The 23,607-nt window shown below is 45.6% G+C and overlaps 1 protein-coding gene across 3 annotated transcripts in view; it reads right to left on the bottom strand.

Moving 5' to 3' along the window:
- The window catches only part of CARNS1 (carnosine synthase 1), a 33,022-nt gene extending 13,338 nt beyond the window's left edge, over positions 1-19,684 (bottom strand). The window contains exons 1-5 of one of the 3 annotated variants that reach the window (XM_083512749.1): positions 19,346-19,684; positions 13,303-13,417; positions 7,447-7,466; positions 6,227-6,479; positions 5,832-5,921 (exon numbers count right to left, since the gene is read on the bottom strand). In XM_083512749.1, the coding sequence (XP_083368875.1) occupies positions 5,832-5,921; positions 6,227-6,479; positions 7,447-7,452 (349 nt within the window). In that variant the 5' untranslated portion in view covers positions 7,453-7,466; positions 13,303-13,417; positions 19,346-19,684. Of the gene's footprint in view, positions 1-5,831; positions 5,922-6,226; positions 6,480-7,446; positions 7,467-13,302; positions 13,418-19,044; positions 19,135-19,345 lie in introns of those variants that run through there. The other 2 variants (XM_083512747.1, XM_083512748.1) reach the window with 2 other exon arrangements.
- Between the last annotated feature and the right edge of the window lie 3,923 nt (positions 19,685-23,607).

Genomic DNA, 23,607 nt, shown 5'->3' with positions numbered 1-23,607 from the left:
ACCACAGCACTTTCAGAACATAAAAAAGCAGGGGGGGCATTATTTGGATACGCCCTGCTCTCAAACCACACCTTTAATTTTCCCTGCAGCTGGGAGCTGTCCAGTCTGGCTTCAAAATACAAAGGTCACCTTTTGAATGATCTCTCTCTCTCTCTCACACACACACACACACAATTCTAGTTTAAACAGCAACATAAAAATATGATGAAGTCTTAATTGCAAGCAGATTGTGTGCATTTTAGAGGCTGGATTTCCATGCCCTGAACACAGAAATGGTACCTGATCCTTTCCCAGAACCCAATGTTGCATGTGTATTCTGCCATTGAGAATCCGGCCCTTTTAAAGTGTGAATTAGCCCTCGGAATCCCAGCAGAAATGGTGCCAGAGCATTCACTGATCCGAACAAAGAGTTGCCAAGCCCTATGGGAGGCTGAAGGGTGGAGGGATTGTGCCTTGGTGTGGGAGGTTGGAGAGTTGACCTTCTGGTTTATTCCAGCCCTGTTCTTCTATATGCACTTTAGCCAGCAGGAAATCTGAGCAGCTCAGCTGCCACAAGAGCTCTGGTTACCACCAGCCCGTCTCGGCCTCTGAGAAGAGACGGGAAGAATGCCAGGAATACAGCGCAGCAGCTGCCCAAGAGAGTCTCTAAGAAGCATGCAGAGCCAGATAGCTTGGTTGAGACAGGATTGCAGCTAGAGACAGCATTCTGATGAATTTCAGGCACTGGGTTTGTAATGAAGTGGTCTGTTACAGTGTACTTGTAAATACAATAATTATATTGCAGGCTCAGATATATAAATCAAAATTTGTCATGACTGAATCCAATTTCACTGGGTTGGGGAAAAAGATCCAATCCAGTGCAGATGTCACTTCAATAAGGCTGGGAGAGCAATAGTTTGTTTTTATCAAGTTGCCTGTTTTGTTTGTATAGGAATTGTGATTGCAAATTCCCCATCTTCCGGAACTGCCTCTATGCTGAGCATAGAGTTGAGTTGTTTTTAATAAGGCTTTTGCATGCCACTGATCAAAAAGTCAGCTTCCATTACTTTTTCTCACAATGGAACAGCTGCACCGTTTCCTCGGGCGTAGGTAACCAGCTCTTCCAGCCTACAGTTTGGTAATGGCCTCCATAGATTGTGCTCTAACCATTTCCTTCTCTATGGTCCATCTCCCCTCTCTAGGAACCCACTCTTATCAGTTTAATCAACCCTCCCTTTTCCAAATGGTGCTGCCTTTATACCCATTTATTTTATTTTCCACCCTAAATTGCAATTGAGGAGGGGGAAGGCAATCATGACTGGAGATGCAGCCAGGGGAGGAGGAAAGAATATTTAACCATTTCCCCACATGCCATAGTTCCAAATAAAATTAAAGCTTGGGAAAGGGGCACTGATCCCTTGGCTACAGAATGTTATTTACACCTGTATAAACTCTGTGGTTGAAACAAGAAAATTTTGGCAATGGTAAGGGCCTAATGTGTAGATACATCTTTGTATAGTCAGGTTCTTTATTTCTACAATTACTGTATTTTTCGCTGTTTAAGACGCACCAGACCACAAGACGCACCTAGTTTTTGGAGGAGGAAAACAAGAAAAAAAATATTCTGAATCTCAGAAGCCAGAACAGCAAGAGGGATCGCTGCACGGTGAAAGCAGCAATCCCTCTTGCTGTTCTGGCTTCTGTGATAGCTGCGCAGCCTGCATTTGCTCCGTAAGACGCACACACATTTCCCCTTACTTTTTAGGAGGGAAAAAGTGAGTCTTATAGAGCAAAAAATACGGTAGGTATAAACAGTATTTTTATTTATTAAAATGTGTATTAAATTAATTAATTCCATGAATGCTAATGATGTGATTACATGTAAAGTGTAAAGACATTAGAGCTTGACTGTTAGTCCGCAATCTTATGTGGAGTGTGAGAGCTACCGGGATGAACATAAAACTCGATGGGTGGCTGGGGGGGGGGGAGAGTGATAAGACTTTGCAATGGTTCTCACAGCTGTTTCTGCAGCAAGAGACTACAGGCTCTGCAGAGTAACCATGTCACTTTGTTGCAGCAAGAACAGAGACTGAATCAGACCAATTTTAAAAGTTCGAAAGGAATATGAGCGAAGAATCGCTTTCTATATATTTCTTTTGTTCCACTGTTTTGAAACTGCTATAAAAGTTTTCAAAACTGCTATAAAACTTAGTGGCAGAATTGTGATAAGTGTACATACTCTTAAGTGGAGATCTCAAGCAACAACCTTCATCCCTCTGAAAAAAACTACTACTGTCTTTCTGATAATGTATTGTGTCTCTTCCATTTTCTTTGCCTTGCTTTTTAAGACTCCTTTTCATCAGTGTGTGGGTTGTGTGTACGTGTGTGTAAGCAAACACACACTTTCCAGACCTCAGTATGCTTCTGGTGAAATAGGCAGTATTGAACAAAAGGTTATGACATATTAAAACTGTAACCCTTTATTATAGATGACAGTTGGCAGCATAAGGTTGGGTATAAATAATATACTGTTGATTTCTAAGGCTTGAGTCCACAGTCTGAGCCAAACTAGATGTGACAAGAGATCCACTGGTATTTTATTCGGATGTCTCCCTGAACTATTAAGAAAGTCTATTTTTAAAGCAAAAACATTTCCTTCCCTGTCTTAACTTGCTTTACTCCATTGTTTGAGACTATTTCCTTCTAACCCAGCTCATATGCTGCAAGTGAGCCAAAGGGGAGAGAAATGTGCTTGAAGGGACAGAGCTTATTGACGGGAGGGAGCAAAGTTTAGTTCCTGTTATGTTGTTTTTTTTTAAATTTAAAACCCCCCACTTCTGTCCCTTTTAACCAGAGTACTGCAATCAAATGAATAAAATACATACAACTGTGACCTGCAACAAAATGCTGCAGTGTGAAGTGCTGCTGTTCAGTGTTCCAGCCAGCTAACCAGCCAGGCCTTCTTTCAAGTTACTCCATTCCATGGTTCCTCATTCTGGTTTTCCACCCTATCCACACCCAGACACTCAGAAGGGCTACTGAGCATACAGAGTCCTCACTGGGCTGACTGCATTTTTTGTCCCCTTAGGGTTTACTCCCCTGAAGTTTCTCTTTCTATTTCAGCAAACCTTGGGCTTGCTCTGAGCACGCTGACACTCCCTTCTTATCTCTCAGTAGTTCTATTTCAGCTACATAGTCAACACCCCAGTTCACTATTTGCATATGATTATGGCTCGTCTGTCACAATCATTGGGACCTAAAGTACCTTCATAATGTAGCCGCTCAGTTTGAACCAGTGTACAGTTTTGAGGGAATAACTGTGTTAAACACATGCAACTTTCCCATAATAAATTGACAAAACATGAAGAATTAGGCAGGTATATTGTCCAAAACTGGTTTGAAGTGCACATTGTGATAATTGTTTCATAATATTTGATCTGGCAATATATCGCAAATCACAATGTGTTTAAGGGCTAGGCGATACCTGGTTTTCGTTGTGATAACTCATCAGCTAAATGTTTTCAGCAGCCTAAAGCTCACAATATCACCAACTAAACCTCATAATATCACCTGCTTAATGTTGCAGTGTTATCATCAGCTAAATATTGCAATCTACCACAATGTCTAAAATAAGGATTGAACTATACAGAGGCGAACAGGACAGCCTCACAACAGCAAAACACACACACACACACACACACACACACACACACACACACACGGCAGCAGTAGCGGTGGCAGCCTGCAAGGCCTTGCAGCAGCAGCAGAAACAGCAGTGGACTGCAAGGCCTTGCGGTGGTGATAGTGACGGCACTAGTGGCAGCGGACTGTGAGGACTCAAGGAAGCAATGGCAGTGGCAGTAGTGGTGGCCACCTGCAAGGACTCACAGCAGTTATTGGGAGGTGGTGGCATTAGTGACGGCAGCCTGTAAGGCCTCGAGGTGGCGGCCTGCGAGGTCTCATGGTAGTGACGGAAAGTAGTGGCAGTAATGTCACTGGCCTGCGAGGCCTCGCAGTGGTGACAGGATTTGGCAGCAGAAGCAGAGGTGGCCTGCAGGGACTCACAGCAGTGACAGGAGGTGACAGCAGTAGCGGCAACCTGTGAGGCCTTACAACAGCAATGGGAGGTGGCGGCAACAGCAGTGGCAGCCTGCAAGGCCTCGTAGCGACACAAGAGGTGGGGCTTGCAAGGTCTCACCGTGGTGGCAAGAAGTGACCGTGGCCTGCAAGCCCTCCTGGAGGTAGTGGGAGGCGTTGGCAGAAGGTGTGGCAGCCCACCTCAGCAAGGCCTTGCAGGCCACCTCTGCTTCTGCCACTGTCTCCTGCTGCCACCACATGGCCTTGCAGGCCGCCGCTACTGCCAGCGCCATAACAAGGCCTTGCAGGCTGCTGCCACTTCTGCCACCCCCTGCCCACAGCCATAACGAGGCTTCACAGGCTGCTGATTATTGTGCCCCTGCTACGAGGCTGCCGCTGCTCCCCACCCCCACCCCCGTTGTTGATTCTGCCACTGCCAGACTGCTGCTGCCGCCACCTAGCAGATTATTTGTATTCAATATGACTCATCGCCGTACTTTGGATTGTCCTGAATACCACCATTTGGTAGCCAAGCCCAAAACCAAGTGTCATTTGGATGCATTTTGGCTTGCCTGCTGCTGAAAGTGACCATGAGGTGATTGATAGTATCATTATTTATCAGTTTTAGACCCTTAAGTAGTAGCAGTTGCCAGGATATTGTTCTGTTCGCCTCTGTGTATTTCCTTATTTCAGATATCATGATATATCGATATATCACAATGTTTAGCTGGTGACATATCGCAATATTGAAAACCAGTTGTCGCCCAGCCCTAGCAGGTATATAACAACTGCTTGCTGTGACGAAAGTTAATTCCAGGTGCCTTCAGCTGGCATACAGGTAAGTGAAGCAATCCAGTGAGATAAAAGTTCCTGAAGATGAAATTTAAGCTAAAAGAAAAGAATAAACCCCAAAGGAAGTGGATAAATTCAGTTGCAGACACCAGCTGGGGTGGAACTCTGTATGGTAACTCAAAACGGTAAGCAGCTCTGGTTCAATACAATTCAAGCTGCACAGCTTCTGTTTCAGAAACAAAATAGTAGTAAGTATCCCAGCCAGCAGCCAGTCAAGACTTGAGGATTCATGCAACCTCTTCAGGCAGCCCCTCACAGACAGTTTCCCCCCAATTCAGAGTTTAATGGTTCCTGGTTACCAAAGATAATGACATTTAGCCCCCTTCCCTTAAGGAGAATGTACAAAAATGGGGTGTGACTCACCAGAGTGACCTTCAAAAATGCTAAATGGTGTCACCTTGGGAGACCATCTCCATTGAATTTTAAGGGCCTGTGTGGCAAAAAGGCAGCCCCGTCTCTCCTTCCCTCTCCAGAGTTCCTGGTTTGCCTCTAGAGGAAAGCACTGCTCAGTTCCTCTATTGAGGAGAAAGGGAATAAAGCTAGTTGCCTCTTACTGGCAAGATGCTTTAGTGGGAGGCAAAGCTTTGGAAATTCCTTGACTGCCTGTGGGAGCTTTAACCTAGTGGTCCTGCTGGGTGAGGTGAGGTGGGACACCACTGGACTCCTCAGTACTTCACCAGCCATGAGTAAGGATGAATGTGTCCCCCAGCCAGTGGCGTAGCGTGGGTTGTCAGCACCCGGGGCAAGGCAAGTAATTTGTGCCCCCTAACCCGTGGATTTGTGCCCCCTAACCCTAACCCCCAGATGTTGCGCCCGGTGCGGCCGGCCCCCCTGCACCCCCCACGCTACGCCACTGCCCCCAGCAGAGCCAAGGCAAAGAGACGACCTAAGGCTTTTGGCTATGGCATTAGGATGGAACTCACCAGGACACTGGTTGCCACCTTCCAGAAGCACAGACAAGTATGAAGTGGGAGAGCCCAAGACACAGATGGTTATGTCTGATGGTCCAAACCCTGGGAAAGAAAAGAAATGAGTTGGTGATCTGATTCTCATACTAGATCTCGGAATCCTAATGTCCCAGCTCCATGAACTCCACATGCTGGGATTTGAAGATAGAATCACGGTAATTAACTCTGCTCTCTTAGCCACAGCCCATATCCCAGAGTCATTCTACAGATGGATTCAGTTGAAGCACTGAGGTGGAAATGGTGATGTGATCCATCATGTGATCCATCACATTTACCATTAATGCGGATGCTCTGACACATTCCAGGTTAAAGGAGAGAAACAGCAGCCATCCAGCCAAAGAAGGACTCACCTGTTCGAGGCTCCTTTGTGTGGTCAATTGTCTCTGGGAGCCCCTCCTGCTGCAAGGTGCACTGCAGCAGGTCATAGTAGTAAGCTGTCCAGGCCCGGGCCTGTGCATCCTCAGGGCTGATCTTGCAATCCAGAGGCACATCCCGGCGCCAGGCACAGCGCAAGGGGCTCAGGGGTGGTAGAAACCCCTGTTCTGCCCAATCCAGTTCCTTGGGAGTTGGAGGTGGCTCTGTGTGGATCTGGTCCAGAGACAGCTGCAGAAAGAGAAAGACAAAGAGTTGGGAAATAGGCCTGGAAAAGGAGAAGGAACTTAGCCGCAGCATAGATCCCACCAAAGGAATGGGGAGAAGATCATTCCTGCCAGTAGAGAACATTGCTCTTTTCCCAGGCCTTTGGCTAGTTTAATTATATATGGCAGTGATGGCCAAACTCGGCCCTCCAGCTGTTTTGCGACTATAATTCCCATCATCCCTGACCACTGGTCCTGTTAGCTAGGGATGATGGGAGTTGTGGTCCCTAAACAGCTGGAGGGCCAAGTTTGGCCATCACTGATCTATGATCTTTTAAACTGTGGGGGTTATTGTTTCTATTTGCTATTATGTTACATTATATTGAGAGAGAGAGAGAGAGAGAGAGAGAGAGAGAGAGAAAACTGCCCTATGATCCACAGATGAAGGGTGGTATAGACATTTTAACAACAACAATGCCCGAGGGTCTGTTGCTGCAGTGTGGCACTGGCTGGTTGAGTAGCTGATCCTCAGTGTCATGGAGAACTAAAGAGGCTGGGAACCCATGGGAGAACTGAAGAATTTTCACATAGAAAGGGAAGATGGTACTAGCCAAGTTCTGGCGTCGCCCAGACTACACCTAACAGGTTTTTTTTCTTCATGTTGTTTAACCACTACAAAAATAAACATGTCTCAGTGAGAGACAAAAAAAGGAGGATATTTTGGCCAGAACAGAGGGAGTTCAACAAAAACAGGTCTTACAAACAAGTACCTGGAAACAAAACCAAAAACACCCCCAGCAGAGTAGACAAGAAAAAGGCCTATTGAACCAAAGTGTTTTGTTCTCTACTGGTTCATCCTCAGGGAGTTACAGAACAGTAATTCAGATATGCTGCATTTTCGAATTACTGCTGTTTTGAGTTTCCCCAAAGAGGTCCAAATGGGAGCTATATAAGGTGTGAGGAGACAAAAGCCAAAGAAAGGCTAGACTCACCATCATTCCAGGTGAAGATGCTGCAAGGAAAGAAGAAAAAATAGATATGTGAATATATTTTTGTACTGCTTGTGACCCAGGGCTATCCCATCTCCAAGCGGGGTTATGAATGGTGAAATGACACACTTTATTGTGCTCGGCTGTGAAGGTGCAAGGGCCAGGGAGACGCTACAATGGAACTACACTGCCTGATTTGCTGCCCTCACTATACCCACGACCAAGAGGATATCTGGCTTTTAACTTGCTATCTTGAAATCAATCATGCTTCTTTAGTCCATACTGAAAAGAGAACATTAGATTACTTAAGAACTGACAATCTGTTACATGATTTTTCAATGCCCATTTTTGTCTTGCGTGTGCACATATCAAAGAACAAAGGCTGCAAGTTTTAAGCAAGGCAACCCCATGTATGCTTCCCACTGCATTCAACAGGGTTTACTCCCTAGTAAGTGTGTTGAGGATTGCAGCTGACCAGCACTGACAGCAATCAAACAGTGCTGTGCTCATCCCTATTCCACAATGAAGCTTGGCACAGAGAGGACAGTTAGAAAACACTTGCAGCTGGTATGTGCCTGGGGCTCTGTGCTGGGCTTTTGGGTGTGTTTTGGTGCCAGGCAAGTGCCCTGCTCTGTGTATACAGGCCAGGCTGTTTTCTGAGCAGTGCCCTGGGGATCAGTGAGCTGTGAAATTCCCAGTTATTCAAGAAGATTAAGGGGGCATGGGATGAGGTTAGGATTAAACTAACATGCTCACCCACCCTTCCTCCTCGGTCTACTACTGCTGGCTCAGAAGGTTCATGCAAGGCCTCCATTTTATCTGGTCTGTCAGTGGCTTTCCTGTCCCACTAGATAACAATTGCCCCAGTCCCCAAGAGAAGGCTGCCCAGCTGCCAGAAAGGACAACCGGGGGGGGGGTGTAAACATGGCAGGTTTACTGCAAATACTTGGCAATCATTTTTAATTACTTATATGCAATTTAACACACATTTTACTTAGCAAACAAAAATAAATTCTATTAATTTAACCAAAATATATTTTAAATTCCCATGTCATGGTACAACTTTTTAGCACCCCTCATTTTTTGGAATTTGAAAAATTCAATGTGCCTTATTGCCTACCCATCTCTACATACCGTATTTTTCCGTGTATTACATGATGTTTTCTGACTCAAATATGTCAAAAAACTGGGGTCATCCAATACACAGATAGTGGCATGGGGGGAGAAGCGGTGTGCCCACAAGGAAGCCAGTTGGCGGAAGCACAACTTCCCCCGATGCCGCTGCGTGCGGGAAACGATCTAGGACGTGTTTCCTGCCCACAGCTGCATGGGGGGAGAAGCTCAACAACTTTGGGCCATCTCCCCACATTTTCTTAAAATTGAGTCCCCCAAAACCGTGTGTGTCTGTCTTATACATAAGGGCGTCTTATAGACGCAAAAGTACGGTACTTGTGCACAAATGCTCTGCAAATGAAGTATGCAAATGAAAGTTAACTTGATGTGAGTTTCTCCATTTCCCTAATGTGTATCAGCAGCAGCAATACATTATTACAGAAAGGCAAGCTTCATCTTGGCCTCTAACCCTCCACGATGCTTTCCTGCAAGACTGCATCATGGTGCCAAGGTCATCTAGTCCTTTTTGTGCAACAAACACAGTCGTCACCTTTATATGCTTGCTGGTAACTGGCAGTAGCACCAACCCAGAACTTCAATATATTACAAGGTTCCTGTGCCTTTAATAATTTTGAAGACAAGGGTGTTTGAGCAGCTGCAGCTTCTCCCTCTCCAGGACTGCCTTTGCACAGAAGCCTAACCTGTCTCACAAAGGCATTGTGTAGCTACACATTGTTTGTTTAAGGAACATATATCCCCCTTTAGCTTCAAAAAGAAATCAATGTGGCTAACAATAAGAAAACAATAAGCACAAAAATACATAGATAGGTAGATATGTGTGTGTGTGTGTATGCTTTTAGTTAAGCCACAGTGTTTCTTGCATCCTCTGGAGTAACTGTCTGGCCCGTGAGCTTCATTCAGGTGGTCCAAGGCATGTCCATGTTATGTAGTCATTTTGTTTTTTAATTGTATTTTTATTGCCTACTTTATTTCTTATATTGCATTTTATTGTATTACAATTTGAATTCTATGGCACCCTTAGAAATGTGTATGACTAAGCAATATATAAGCGTCATAGCAATCTTCAAATGGTCCATGAGGGGAAACGTACCACTGGCTAAGTCATTCTGGCGCAGAGTAACTTTCTCCCCTGATTCGTAGGAAGGATGTGTTGATAGCAACCAATACTGCTATGGACCAAGCAACAAGACAAATATATTTAAGGCAGGATTCCTGCATTTGTTTCCTGGCTCTCAGAGGTTCTAGATAAGCTCCTCTGACACACCCATTTGAGGCAACATCACCCTTCAAACAAAACCCAGCTACTATATACAATTTGAGCTTCATCTTGAAATGATCTGATGAAGCCACTTTCTTGGATATTAGTTCCAATTTTTTTCTAAACGCTAAAGTCTCCAGAAGCCATTTGAATTCCCTATTCCAAAGCAATGATTCAAATATAAAATAAAAGCATGTCATTTAACAACAACAACAAAGTTTGTACAGCTTATCTACTTCTCATTAGTTTATCCCTAGGGTCTCCAATGTGGTGCCCTTAACCCTCCCATTTTATTTGTATTTTGGGGAGACAGTTTTACCTGTTTGGAGGGAGGTGGGGTCTGAGCATCACCTGTGGCACCCACAGCAGCTACTAATATGTCTTCAGGTCCCAAGAGACTGAGAACCCTTGATTTAACTAACTACTGAAACATCCATTAATGCCATTCCCTAACCATTCCCTAACAGATGGGCTTGCTGTGATCAAGGGATTTTAACAGCTAGACTTTCCCATTCTTTGCCACATTCTGTATATGAATTCTTATTAGGCACATGGAGACTACTTATCCCCATTCCCTTTGCAGGTAACATGAGAGATATTGAAGGTGTGAGCTGAAACAGCATGCAGGGGGGAAAGTACCTCCTGGCTCTCAGCCCACTGCACTTTCCCCTAGTCTGTAAGGCATCACTTTCCCTCTTCACCCCATCTATTCTTGGATGCCACTCCCATACATCCAGATATGTTAAAGAAGTACCTGGGAAACAGTCAGAATCTGGAAGAATATTAACAAACATGTAGGGTTATTTCCACCAATAAAAACATCAACTCTAGCTCCAAGGTTTCTTATAAGCCAGAGGCAATCGTATCTCTGCAATGATGAATCCCACACAACCATAAAGGTATTGGCTGCAGTCCTGCTCACAGGATACTTGAATTCCAACAGCATCAGTGAAATTGTGCTGGTTGGGGATGATGGGAATTGTAGTCCAGAACATCTGGAGCATCCCAGGTTAGGGATGCCTGGTGTTCCGTACTGCTGCCACACCAATAAAAACATCAACTCTAGCTCCAAGGTTTCTTGTAAGCCAGAGGCAATCGTATCTCTGCAATGATGAATCCCACACAACCATAAAGGTATTGGCTGCAGTCCTGCTCACAGGATACTTGAATTCCAACAGCATCAGTAAAATTGTGCTGGTTGGGGATGATGGGAATTGTAGTCCAGAACATCTGGAGCATCCCAGGTTAGGGATGCCTGGTGTTCCGTACTGCTGCCACACCCTTCCACAGATTGGCAACATGACACTATGGGGGCTGGTACCCTGGAATTTAATGAACAAAATTACCACTGATCTGACGGTAGACGATTCCTTTCATGTGCTCACCATCAAATCTGTGGATATGGAATTCTCCCAAGTGACAGTATAATTATAGCTTTAAAATGGACATGTTCGAAACCTATAGACAATCTAGACAGGAACACAGCAAGATGCCTTATACAGTGGTACCTCGGGTTACATACGCTTCAGGTAACAGACTCCGCTAACCCAGAAATAGTACCTCGGGTTAAGAACTTTGCCTTAGGATGAGAACAGAAATCGTGCAGCAGCGGCGCAGTGGCAGCAGGAGGCCCCATTAGCTAAAGTGGTGCTTCAGGTTAAGAACAGTTTCAGGTTAAGAATGGACTTCCAGAACGAATTAAGTACTTAACCCGAGGTACCACTGTACTGCTATGACGTTTGGTCTGCGAAGCTTAGTAATGGCAACAATCACCAGCAATGAGAAAAGCAGTAGCACCCCAATACAGTCTCTACAGCAGCAAGTCTTTTAAATCCTAAATCCCTGAGTCTTCACTTGCTGTGAGTCCCACTGATGAATCAGGGATCAATTTTTAATCTGTGATTAAAGCTTTAGTTGATTAATCTCACCAATTAATCAATTAAGGCTTGAAGCTCTACCTACTTAGTGCTCTAAATTTGGCAAAATCTTGCTTCCAAGTCTAGCTAGGGTAGAAAGGATTACTTGAGTCTTCAATAACTCAAGTAATTAATTCATTAGTAAATCCATTAATAAGGTTTTTTTTAAAAAAAGTGGGGCCCATTAGTAAGATTTTAATCTAAATTGAACTATGTGAAATGAGTACTTGGTGGCAAAAGCACAGTTGTAATCCATGTACACACACACATATTGAACTTAATCTACAAAGGAAGAAGTAATTCTGCCTGTATGATTTTTGTCAAGAGAACCTGTTATCTACTACAAAGTATATCAGTTTGAATTGGCTGCTAAATAATCACTGAAAGCCCAAAGGTTAATTATCAGTTCACAAGGGACGCGGGTGGCGCTATGGGTTAAACCACAGAGCCTAGGACTTGCCGATCAGAAGGTCGGCGGTTAAAATCCCCGCAATGGGGTGAACTCCCGTTGCTCGGTCCCTGCTCCTGCCAACCTAGCAGTTCGAAAGCACATCAAAGTGCAAGTAGATAAATAGGTACCGCTCCAGCGGGAAGGTAAACAGCATTTCCATGAGCTGCTCTGGTTTGCCAGAAGCGGCTTAGTCATGCTGGCCACATGACCTGGAAGTTGTACGCTGGCTCCCTCGGCCAATAAAGTGAGATGAGCGCAGCAACCCCAGAGTCGGCCAGGACTGGACCTTTACCTTTTTTAGGTGAGGCAAGGGAGCATGCAGTCAGGCTTCATTTGTTTTAAGGGATAGATCCCTTTCTTTGGGAAAAATGTCACCTGCATTTCTGCCAGGACTGCGCAGCTGCTTTGCTCCTGCAGAACTTACTAAGAGAGGTGATTTGCAGTTTACACGTTACCTGGCAGACGCTTGGTGTTAACTCCAATTTATTTCCCACTGGAAGTTCTTGCAGTAGCACAAACATCCCTGTGTTAAAGTGGGTGGTGCAGGTTATTTTAGGGCTGTGCCATCACATGCTTCCCTTCAAACAGAAATGGTTGAACAGTGGAGTGTGGTTCTGCCCACCCCATCCTGTCACTTTGGGATTGCCCAGTTCTTTATTACATCCAGGTGGAAAAGTCACGTCTCCTCTTCCAAGACACATCAGTGTCACCTCACAGCAGAAGTGGGCAGATCCGGCAGCAGTTAACACCCCACCTCTCAACTTTCCCAGAAGTGTGAAGCACTCCTTCCTGAAGTGCATGGCCATCCTATGATTGGCTGGGCTTAGCAACCTGTCACTCAAAGCCACCTTGGCATAAAAGACCATAAATGTGGTCTGTTGCCCCTCTTGCCACCAATGCCAGACCATTGTTCTGTTAGCTTTGCCTGGTGTAGGGTTAGACCAACATCCCGGTGTGCTGTTTAATTTTCATTTTGATTCTGGACACTTGCTGTTTCGGATTTGTGAATTTCTGGACACACTCAAGAGCTGGCTGTCCTCTGCCTCCCGCCCCCTGCATTGGTTAAACCTTCTCGGTTAGGCTATTAGTTCTTAAAGTACCTGGAATATCTGAAGAGGAGATGGGCTGAGATGGCCAAGCAGGAGAGCTGGAATTCAGCTGGTTGTTCCTTTACTCCTGAATAGACCACCTTGAGGCAATGAGAATTCCCTTGCCCTAGGTGACAAGCAGAGAGGGAGGGGAGGGGAGGGGAGGGGAGGGAGGAAGGAATGTCACCTGTTACCAGGGGACTACCTTACTGGGTTGATGTAGCAAGTAGTGTGCTGCCCTCCACCACAGTGAGTAGCCATTCCCAATACAGTGGTACCTCAGGTTACATATGCTTCAGGTTACAGACTCCGCTAACCCAGAAATAGTGCTTCAGGTTAAGAACTTTGCTTCAGGATGAGAACAGAAATCGTACTCTGGTGGCGCGGCGGCAGCAGGAGGCCCCATTAACTAAAGTGGTGCTTCAGGTTAACAACAGTTTCAGGTCAAGTATGGACCTCCGGAACGAAGTAAGTACTTAACTTGAGGTACCACTATACAGCAGCCTAGGTGAGCAAGCACCTGCTCACGGCAGGAAATGGTATTTAGGATTTATGCAGAAATGGTATTTAGGATTTATGTACTCTCCCTGTATGAGACAGAGTGTGATAAATCATTGACTGTCATCTACTATTTTCCTGCCAGGCATATTAAACTGGATGGGTGGCAATGATCTTGGCAGCAAGGCTAACGGGTTTTTTTACTGGCCCCACAAAGCTTTTGACATTAGCAGGTGATCATGATGACATCTCCAGGTCTTAAAAATTTATTTTCCCCCTTTCCCCCTGTTGCTCAACCTGCTGCGAAGAGCAGATGAGGCCAGCTCTCCTTGTCCGTTGGCATCTCTGAGTTTGGGTGACAAACCCCACACATATTGACTCACTTTACCAAAGGCAATGTGTGCTTTTAGTCCCGAACTGCCCTAAGCCTACTTTATCGAGCTAAGTAAAGTTTAAATGACCACAAGGAGACTGAATGGTTTCCCCAAAACATCTGGGGATGTGTTTGCATCTCTCCTTAAAATGGAAAACATTCATATCAGAAGTTTTAGCTTGCCGTTTCATTGTTATGAAAACCTAATTCATAAATTGTTGTTTGGGAAACTGGCGTTGAGTAATGTGCTGATGCAACTTGGTGGTTGGTGGCATGTATGTCACATCTGCAGTGCGGCTAGAAACAAAGGTTTACTTCAAATCAAATGAATCCCAAGTAAAAACTGGATAAACAAACTGAGGTTAACACCTGACTCCACAAAGCAGCTTCCTATGCTTATGCAGCTTGAGCCTGTTCCATCAGGGGTGGGCAACCCTTTTTGTCTCCTTCCCAGGGCTGCATTCCCTCAGTGTCATCTGACAAGGGTCACATAATGGCAGTAGGGAGAGTGAGAGTCAAAGTGGGTAGGGCCACTCCTTTTTCTCTCTCTGTCTGTCACCTGCTTTCCAACTCCTTACCACTTGCATGGAACTAGGGTTGTGTACACACTGTATCTGTAAGCACATTCAGAATACCTTATCTCCCTCAAAGAATTCTGGGTAATGCGGTTTACTCCTCACAGTACAATTCCCAACATCCCTTAACAAACTACAGTTCCCAGAATCCTTTGCGGAAAAGAATGTGCTTGTAAAGTGCTTTAAAGGTATAGTGCATATATATTTGCATCTCCCCCCGCCCCGTGCCATGTTTAGGAGGTTTATTTATGACATTTCTATTCCATCTTTCCTTCTTTAAGCTCAAGTTGGAGTACTTGGTTCCCCCCCCACACACACATATTTTAGCCTAAGAAACTGTGACTGCCCCAAAGCTGCCCACTGAGGGGGATTTGAACCTGGGTCTCTCCCCAATCCTAAACTGACACTCTTAACTACTATGTATCTGCTCATCTCTAGTTCATGAAAGCATATGCCACAATAGATTGATTAGTCTTTAAAGCACCACAGTGTTCTTTGTTGATTTTGCTCCAACAGACTAACCCAACTTCCCCTCTGGAAATTGTCTGAATGAAAAAGGAGAGCATTTTTTGTGATTTCCAAAAAGCTACACTACCTGGAGGTGCCTCTTACTTGCCAGAGACAAGGGGTAAGTCGCTGCTCCCAACCACTGGCTTATCAGCAGCTTTCTCAATTGTTTGGCTCCTATCTAAAGTGAAAGCAGGGAATGATCTGCCATCATTCAATAACTTTGTGTAGTGTTGGTTGCAGCTATCATGTGATGAGTAATGTAGATTCAGTAAAAGTCCGAGTACTTGTCCAAGGAAAAACAACGTTGGATTTTAATTATTTGAAAGACCATTCTTTATTTCAGCTCCACTTGCAAAATCATTCGCTCTTCAAGCCTGCATCTAGGACTTGGAATGGCGTTGGATTGAGTGTCTATTATCTGATTGCCATCAACTATTTCATGAGGTCAAGAATGCCACTATGCAGAGGGAACCTTCTTTTTTTAAATTTCATTAGGGTGTCGTTTCTTAGCAAGAGCAAGAGTGAAGGGTAGGTTGCCTTTGATCACACAGAAGTTCCTGGGGCCAAACCCAGGGCCACGGTCAGGTGTGGGAGCCCCTTGCCAATCCCTGGAGCTTTACAGCCCAGCTCCTCTGCTTTGCTGCTGCCTGTTCACTTGCCCTCTCCAGGCAAGCAGTGAGAAGAAAGGGCAGGAACATGCTTTGTCTTCCCCCTCCATGTGATGGTGTGCACTAGGACCCAGAGGGAGAGGCAAATTAATGGGTGCCAGCAATAATAGAGGAGGGGGCAGGTGCATTGAGGGAGACCCACTGAAAGGACCATGACTAACCCCCCTCCCCCAAATAAAACCCCTGGAAGCAGTACAGTACTGTGTTGGACAAGCCTTGCAGCAAAGCCAAGCTCCTCCCATTGGCCACCAGCTAGAACTGCAGGCATCTCCAAATATTAGCAACAGTTGCTACCTAGGACGGTCCATGACTCCATCTTGCTTGCCTTAAGAATCAGAGTTGATGCTTGAAGAACTGGTCTGCTGCCTACTTAGCACAGCTTCCTTTAGAAACTGAGTTTTGACAGCATTTTTCTTTTATAGTTACTTCTACTTTATTTCTGTTTTAATTTTGTTTAAGGTATAGCTGCAGGCTGACTGTTGTACCAGGATTACCACCAAAGGGAATGTGAATTCTTCACTATTATAGGACCCTTTGCTACCATTCTTAAAATTTATAGCAATATGTTAGAACTGGTTTTTTATGTTATTTTCATTGTTTCACAGTAACAGGTAATGAAATTAGCTGTTCATTAGTTGTTCTAATGAAGTTAGTGCTTTAAATATACTTTACCATTCCTTGAAAATATTTGACTAACTAAAACCTTTTTTTGGAGTGTCATCCCAATATTACCTTTCCAGGATGCAAAAGTGCCACCACCCAAAGTTTAATATATTTTCTCACCTGAGATTGCATATTCCTTTGGGTGTGGTAACCACAAGGCACCATTTCATTTGCCCCCCAAGATAACATCAGAAGGGTCTCCATGGTGAGAGAACTTGAGATGCAATGGGCACCAATGCTGGGGACCCTCAAAGCAAGCTTCATTAACTATGAACCCTGAAATTTGAGTGTGAAGTGGACAATGTTGGATTCCTGGATGTTAACTACAAACTCCGGATTGATGTATCAGTTTCTCAGTTTGGGGGGGGGGCTACAAAACACACGGTTTGCCCTACAAAACCATACAAAAGGTTTGGAGGGGACCCCAATTTCAGGGTTCACAGATGATGAAGCCCTCAAAGCACAGTAGTAGCATTGTGTTCATCTAATAAAGGAACTTGTATATTGTGATTTTTTTTTTTAAAAAAAAATTTTTACTCTGTGTTGTTTTTGTTTAGCCATTTAGTCTTGTCCAACTCTTCATGACCCCATGGACCAGAGCACGCCAGGCTCTGTGTAGCGATCAGCAACTTGCCCTGAGACCATGTGGTGAAGAGAAGGATATAAAGTCCCTAAATAAACAAACTTCTATCACTTTCTGAATGCTGTTAACAGGTCCATCAGAGACCAAGTTCATGAAAGACAATCTTACTCGGCTAGGAGTGATTGCCAAAGAAGAAAGACAGAGATCCCTATTGTGTTAAGTTTATTCCACACGGGATACTTTACAGCCAATGGTTTACATATAAACAGTGGAACGGCTTCTCCACAGTTGGCAACTGCAAGGTAATATAATTAATCAATCATTACCTGCAGACCCAACAGCTTCACTGAGGAGAGACACCCATGGAGCGCTCCTGTTCTTTAGGACTTTTATGCAGGGGCTGCATCTAGGGACATAAGGTGCTGCCTTTTACCAGGTGAGACTTTTGGTTTGTCTAGCTCAGAACTGTCTACACTGACCAACATCAACTCTGCATCTTTCAGGGTTCCTCCCTGATCTACCTAAAGATGCCAGGGATTCAACCTGGGACTTTGGCATGCAAAGCAGCAGCTCTCTCCCCACCCGCTGCGCTTTCCCAGCCTTCTCTCCAAGCTCACTGCTGCCTTAATTTCTTGTCCCACGCTGCCCCCAGCACCCACTACCACAAGCCTGGAGACTCGCAGATAAGAGCTCGCTTGGCAGGTCTTCAACTCACCAGCCAGAAGGGGAAAGATGTCTCATAACTGTTTGATCTGGTTGGGGAAAATTAAGCCACAGGCATGGGGAAAACGGTAAACAGAAATACCTGTACATTGTCAAATTCACAGAGGAAGAATTACGGCAAGGGCACATCTTTCATGGAGCCTGGGCTGTGGCATGGATCAAATGGCTCATATGCAGGGCTTCTGGTCCCCTACCCTAAGTCCACTTAGCCACATGGTGGAGGACAACTGTGGGGCCCTTGTACATGGCACAAAGTCTGCACAGCTGGCTTCCTATTACTGGTAAGGGGGAAGAATCCCAGGGTTGTTTCAAATTTCTCTCTGTGTGTATAATATGTGTGTATTTGTGTTAAATTATCTCTTTCTGTGCGTATCTAACTTAATGCCAAAAGAAGCTTTCCAAGACTCCCATGGGGAATGCAGAAAGTTGCCTGCCATCTATGTTCTAAGCATAAGCCCTTGGCACTTCCCAGCACCGCCTTCCTTTTGTTAGCACACACCAAGGAGGAAGAAGGAGGGCTTTGAATGTATACCTCCCCCCCCCCCATTTCGGCTCCTGCTTATGTGCAGGAGAAATAGTGCGTCCAATCTGCAAGGGGAGGTGAGAACAGGCGTGGGGCAGAGGGGGGGGGGAGTTACTCCAGACCGTTTTAATCGAGCAAAAAGAGAAAAAAAATCGGGCAACGATTTCGCGTGCCGATATTCCTACACCAGTGTAAGCATCAAGATGCCCGCAGGCTCCCTTGAAGCCAGTGCCCAGTTGCATCAGCTGGGGATCCTAGCCTTGCCCAACCTTTTTTGTCCATAGGAACTTGATGCTTTTATTCCCCAGCCAATTCTAAAAAAGAAAAGGAAAGGAGGGGGGGACGCCCAGGAGCAGGGCGATTGGCGGAGACGGCCCGTGTGGGCGGGACTTCGGGTCAAGCAGGGACCCCGCCAGGCGCTCGAGAAGCCCCTTTCCCTGCCCCCCACCGCCAGGCAGAAGAGCAGCAGCCTTACTGCACGTCCCTCAGCTTTGTGCTTCCCGCAACCCGCCTCCCGTCTCCCTCCGCGACCTGCAGGGCGATCCGCGCGCTTCTCGCGCGGCGGCGGCAGCAGCAGGCATAATAAAAACAGGTTGCACCAATTCCAGGTGGCCCATTGTAACCGAGGGGAGACTTACATGAGAAGGGAATGGCATGACTCCTGCTCCGTCCGCCCTGCTTACCAGGCGCACCGCAATTCTTCAAGCGAGCCGCGCGCGGACACACACACACATATATACACACGTGGTCCCGGCCGACCCCCTTTCTTCCCCGTCCTCTCCAGCAACAGGCTGCGCTCGCGCGACCCCCGGGCGCCAGCGCCGCCCCCTCCCCCAACCCACCGATCCGGGCCTCACTCCGGGCGGGAAAGGCGCCCGAGACCCACCCGGGGCTGGGGGAGAAACCCAACGTCCACCCCCGCCGCCCCACCTCCGTTACCTTGTTGCAGCGCAGCGGCAAGCGCAGCTCTCGTGCGGATCTGCGGGCGATGCTGAGGCCGGGCGAGCGGCGCGATCCAGCGCAATCCGATGGCGAGGGGCGGGGTGGAAGGAGCCGGGGAATGTCCAGGGATTAACTCCGGCGGGTTTTATATAGAAACGGAGCGGGCATGCCCAGTAAGGCGAGGCAGCTTATCGAGCATCGGGGCAAGGCGGGCAGGCACTCGCCAGCGCCGGAGACACCCACAGCCATTGACCGAAGCAGATAGGCGCTCCCGGGGGCTGGGAGCGAGTGAGCGCCGGGGTGGGTGTGCGCGGGAGCGTAATGGGCGCGAGGGGGGTGGCAGCGCCTCGCAGAGGTGGCGGAGGAGTGCTATGCAAAGCGGAGGTGGGAGGGGTTCCACCCGGGGGAGGGGAGAGTTGGGCGGGGGGGGGGTCCGGAGCCGAGGAATTTCTTGCTGAAAGAGCCCATCCGCTCCCATGACGCGCGGGGTTGTTGCTAACCATTTTGTAGCCCTCCTCTAACGAACGCCAAGTGCTTTCTTGGTGAGGAGCCCGTTCACTCTCGCTGGGTTAAACCAACCTTATTGTGCCCATTTTACAGATGGGCAACCGAAGTGGCTTTCCTAAAGGTTGGGGGGGGCGCTTCTCCCAGAACTATGTAAAGCACACGTTTTTTTTATTATTTATTCCTTTATAACCTTTGTGCTCCCTTCCTCCAAGGAGGGTGTTAGCCGCACAACAATGGATGGAGGGAGCGGCTTAGCAATTTACTCATGGTTGACCCAGGAGATTAGAAACCACCACAGTGACATGCATAAGAAAAGGAGGAATAAAAACACCCAAGGTCGCCTGTTTCCCCAACCCCGGGTGGGTGGCTAAAAAACAAATTCGAGGCTGGGAGTTCCAGTTTTGCACAGAAATGTTACAGGATGTTCCTCTTGCATTTCATGACCTTTTTGGCTTCACAGTTTTATCTTTCACCGCCTGGTCCCAGGTGTATACAGCTAGCACATCTTGAACCCGACGTGGCGGGTTCTAGTTCACAACAGTGTCTGCCACAATAAATCACTTTGTCTTAGATAAATGTGGATTACCCATTTATTAGTGAACTGATAACAACTTAAGCGTTTTAAACATTTGAGCATGTGAGCAGATCCAGCTATCACCTAAATGCAGCAAGGAAAAACTGAACTTGGTTGCGCTACTGCCATCTTAGCATACATTAATAAAGCGGAGCGACAATTTCTATGTATGTATATAAGCTACATACGGTGTAGCTTATATACTTCCCCAAGTACATCCAACTGAATATGGGGTTGTTGTTTGCAACTTTGTCGTGAGTGCAGTTTGAACATCTAGGAAATACTGCCTGGAAGTTGGAAACATGCTTCATAAATAGCATCATGGATCCCACGGCTCCACAGCGTGTCCCTGGAGCATGGGCTGCGATAGGGCCTGAGTGTGCTGCAGCAAATGTGTGTGGAGCACAGGAAGGGCACAGACAAGCTGAGGTGGGGTCACACTGGGACAGTGAGACTTGAGACGCTGCACTACAGCCAGGCTATTGCACTACACTGCACTCTATTAGATAAATACCGGTAGTCTGCTGCTTTTGTTAAGAATCCCTGAAAATGAAAAGGTGGACATTTCAAAACATATGCCCATACAATGGTGACGACTGAATTTATTACCCATCCTTCAGCAGCAGGTCCCAGTGCATATTACAATAATTTAAAATTCAAAACTAGTTTGGGGAAACCTGGGTTAGAGAGAAAAAAAGCAGGTATTATTTTTGCTAAGACCAGTCTAGGCTGCTCCATCTTTCTAGTACCTGCATGGTGCTTCACATTCCCATGCCTGTGGAGTATTCAGAATGCTGGCAAAATTTTATTTCTGCTCATCTTCTGCAGGAGTATGTTTAGCACTGTGAGCAGCAATGGAAGTATACATATTTTAAGGGCTTGGGGATAAGGTGGCATTTGTTTATTGAGTGGGGTTATTAGTGTGTTTTCATTTTTGTTTTATTATGTATTTTGTATTTTTCTGGTGTGAACTGCCCTGGGATCTTCAAATGAAGGGTGGTATACAAATTTAATAAATAGTAATGGTAACAGTTAAAACAAATTATAGTCACAGGAAAAGAGTGAGCCCTGAAAGCATATTTCTCATGTGCCAAATGCTAGGCTAAAGAGGTGTATCTTCAGCATTTGGAGGAAGCGTCCTTGGAGTTGGCTGGGACAAGAGGCTCCATATCACAATGCCCTGCAGGTCACATACCAAACTCCCCATAGCTGTTCAGCAAGGAAAGCCTCACCATCTCAGTCCTATTTCTCGCCTCCTAGAGGGGAAGCATAAATCATGGCATTGTGCTCACATTCTTTGTCACTCATCTTACAACCACCTCCAAAGGCTACCAACTATGGAATCGAACTATCTATCAGATGTGGCAATCTAGGGGCAATCCAGCCAGATGGGCAGGGTATAAATAATAAAATGATGGTGTTGATGATGATGTGTTCAAATTATCTGCCCATCTTCATGTGAATTGGAGCCAAGGATTAGATGTTAGAGAAGAGGATCGTAAAGGAGTATTTCACTCCATTGCTTACTCCCAATTTCTGCCTGTCCAGAGTCTAGGAACATCCCTCACATCATCAGCACTGTGTACTGGTAATGACATTATGACAGACTACTTCCTTTTCTTTCTTTCCTTCTTCCTTCCTTCCTTCCTTTCTGTTTTCCATTGTTTCTTGACACACAGTTCCATATGCAATATAATGCCAAATCTGCAATTATACCATACCCATGCGTGTGAGCAAATCTGTCTGTTTCAGTTTCTCATTTTTAAATGAATTTCAGTTCTCAGCATCTCAGCTTCAGTCTGTGATTTTTATAAAAGGTCCTCATGAAAAAGCATCAGCTTTTTGTTGCAAATGTGTCCTAATATACACATTTGTGCATGCACTGTTGCACAGTACTGTTGGACAATACACATTTCCCCTAATGCAATGTGTTTTGTCAGTCTATTTTCACTAATATATGCCTGTATATGGGCACTTTATTCTGTAGACATTACTTGGTTGTGGAACTGCATTGCAAAATTCAGAGAAATGCAAATTTGAAAGGATGGCTCCCTTTCAGTCTCCATACTATTTAAGAAAGTGTGAATTAGGTAGGTTCACCTTCAAATGCAAATTGAATCTCCCCTCAATCCCTACTTGGGAGTAAAACCCATTGGATTCAGTAAGCCTTATTTCTGAGTAGACAGCCATAGGCTTAGGCTGCATGTGGTAATGGTCAATATTGTAATCTCTCAAATGCAGGCATAAAATGGGTTAGATTTCTGCAGAAAGAATGGCAACATTTCTGTGCTATAACCTAAACAGTTTTAACTGTTACAACATCCGCTACGTTCATAAATAACTCAATGAAATGCAATTCTCTAAACGTGCTTGGGATATTCGAACAGCTCTCAGCATCCAGATAAGTCTGCAATTCCCATAATTCTTCAGGAACAGCCTGAATTCTCTTTTTAAAATGTTTGGCATCAAATATAACTGCACAAAACAAGTGGTAGAGAGTATAAGCAATAGCTTTAACCATGGCCATATATGAGAATTTGGGGCTGCTTTTGTTTAGTATAAGTAGATGCCCATGATAAGTACAGGTTAACGAGGGCATTGCTCTGCTCCTGTTTATGTAAGGTCAGTGGTTCCCAACTGGGGGTCCGCATAACCCACCCAGGGGGTCTGTGGCACCATTCACTTCACAAAAGCTACCCTAGAGGCATAATTTTTTTCAAAAGTAGGGGGTCCATGGCTTGGCTTTTGAAAAACAGCTGGTCTAATTGGGCACCACTGATCTAAATGATTATATGACGTCAGATCCACACTTTAGTTTATCATTGGATACCTACCAAATATACTTTTGCAAATTGTTCTGAAGTATTTTTATCTTCTGAAACAACAAAAGCCCATGAAAACCATTGGGGGAGAGCCATAACTCAGTGGTAGAGCAGCTGTCTTGCATGAAGAAGGCCTCAAATCCCATGCCTCCAGGTACAGCTGGGGGAGACTTCCACCTGGAACCCTGGAAAGCCACTGCCAGTCATGGTAGACCATGCTGAACCAGATGGACCAATGATCTGACTCAGGATAAGGGACCTTCCTGTGTTCCAATATTTGAAAATGATTTTTAGTCTACAGTTGCAATGGTTAGATCCAAACGGATGGATAGTTTCTACCTCCTAAGTATCTTACT

Source organism: Podarcis liolepis, assembly GCF_965112155.1.
Source record: "Podarcis liolepis genome assembly, chromosome: 1".
Taxonomy (NCBI): domain Eukaryota; kingdom Metazoa; phylum Chordata; class Lepidosauria; order Squamata; family Lacertidae; genus Podarcis; species Podarcis liolepis.
Note: the sequence above shows the minus strand (reverse complement) of the source record. Positions and strands in the feature narration are given on the sequence as shown.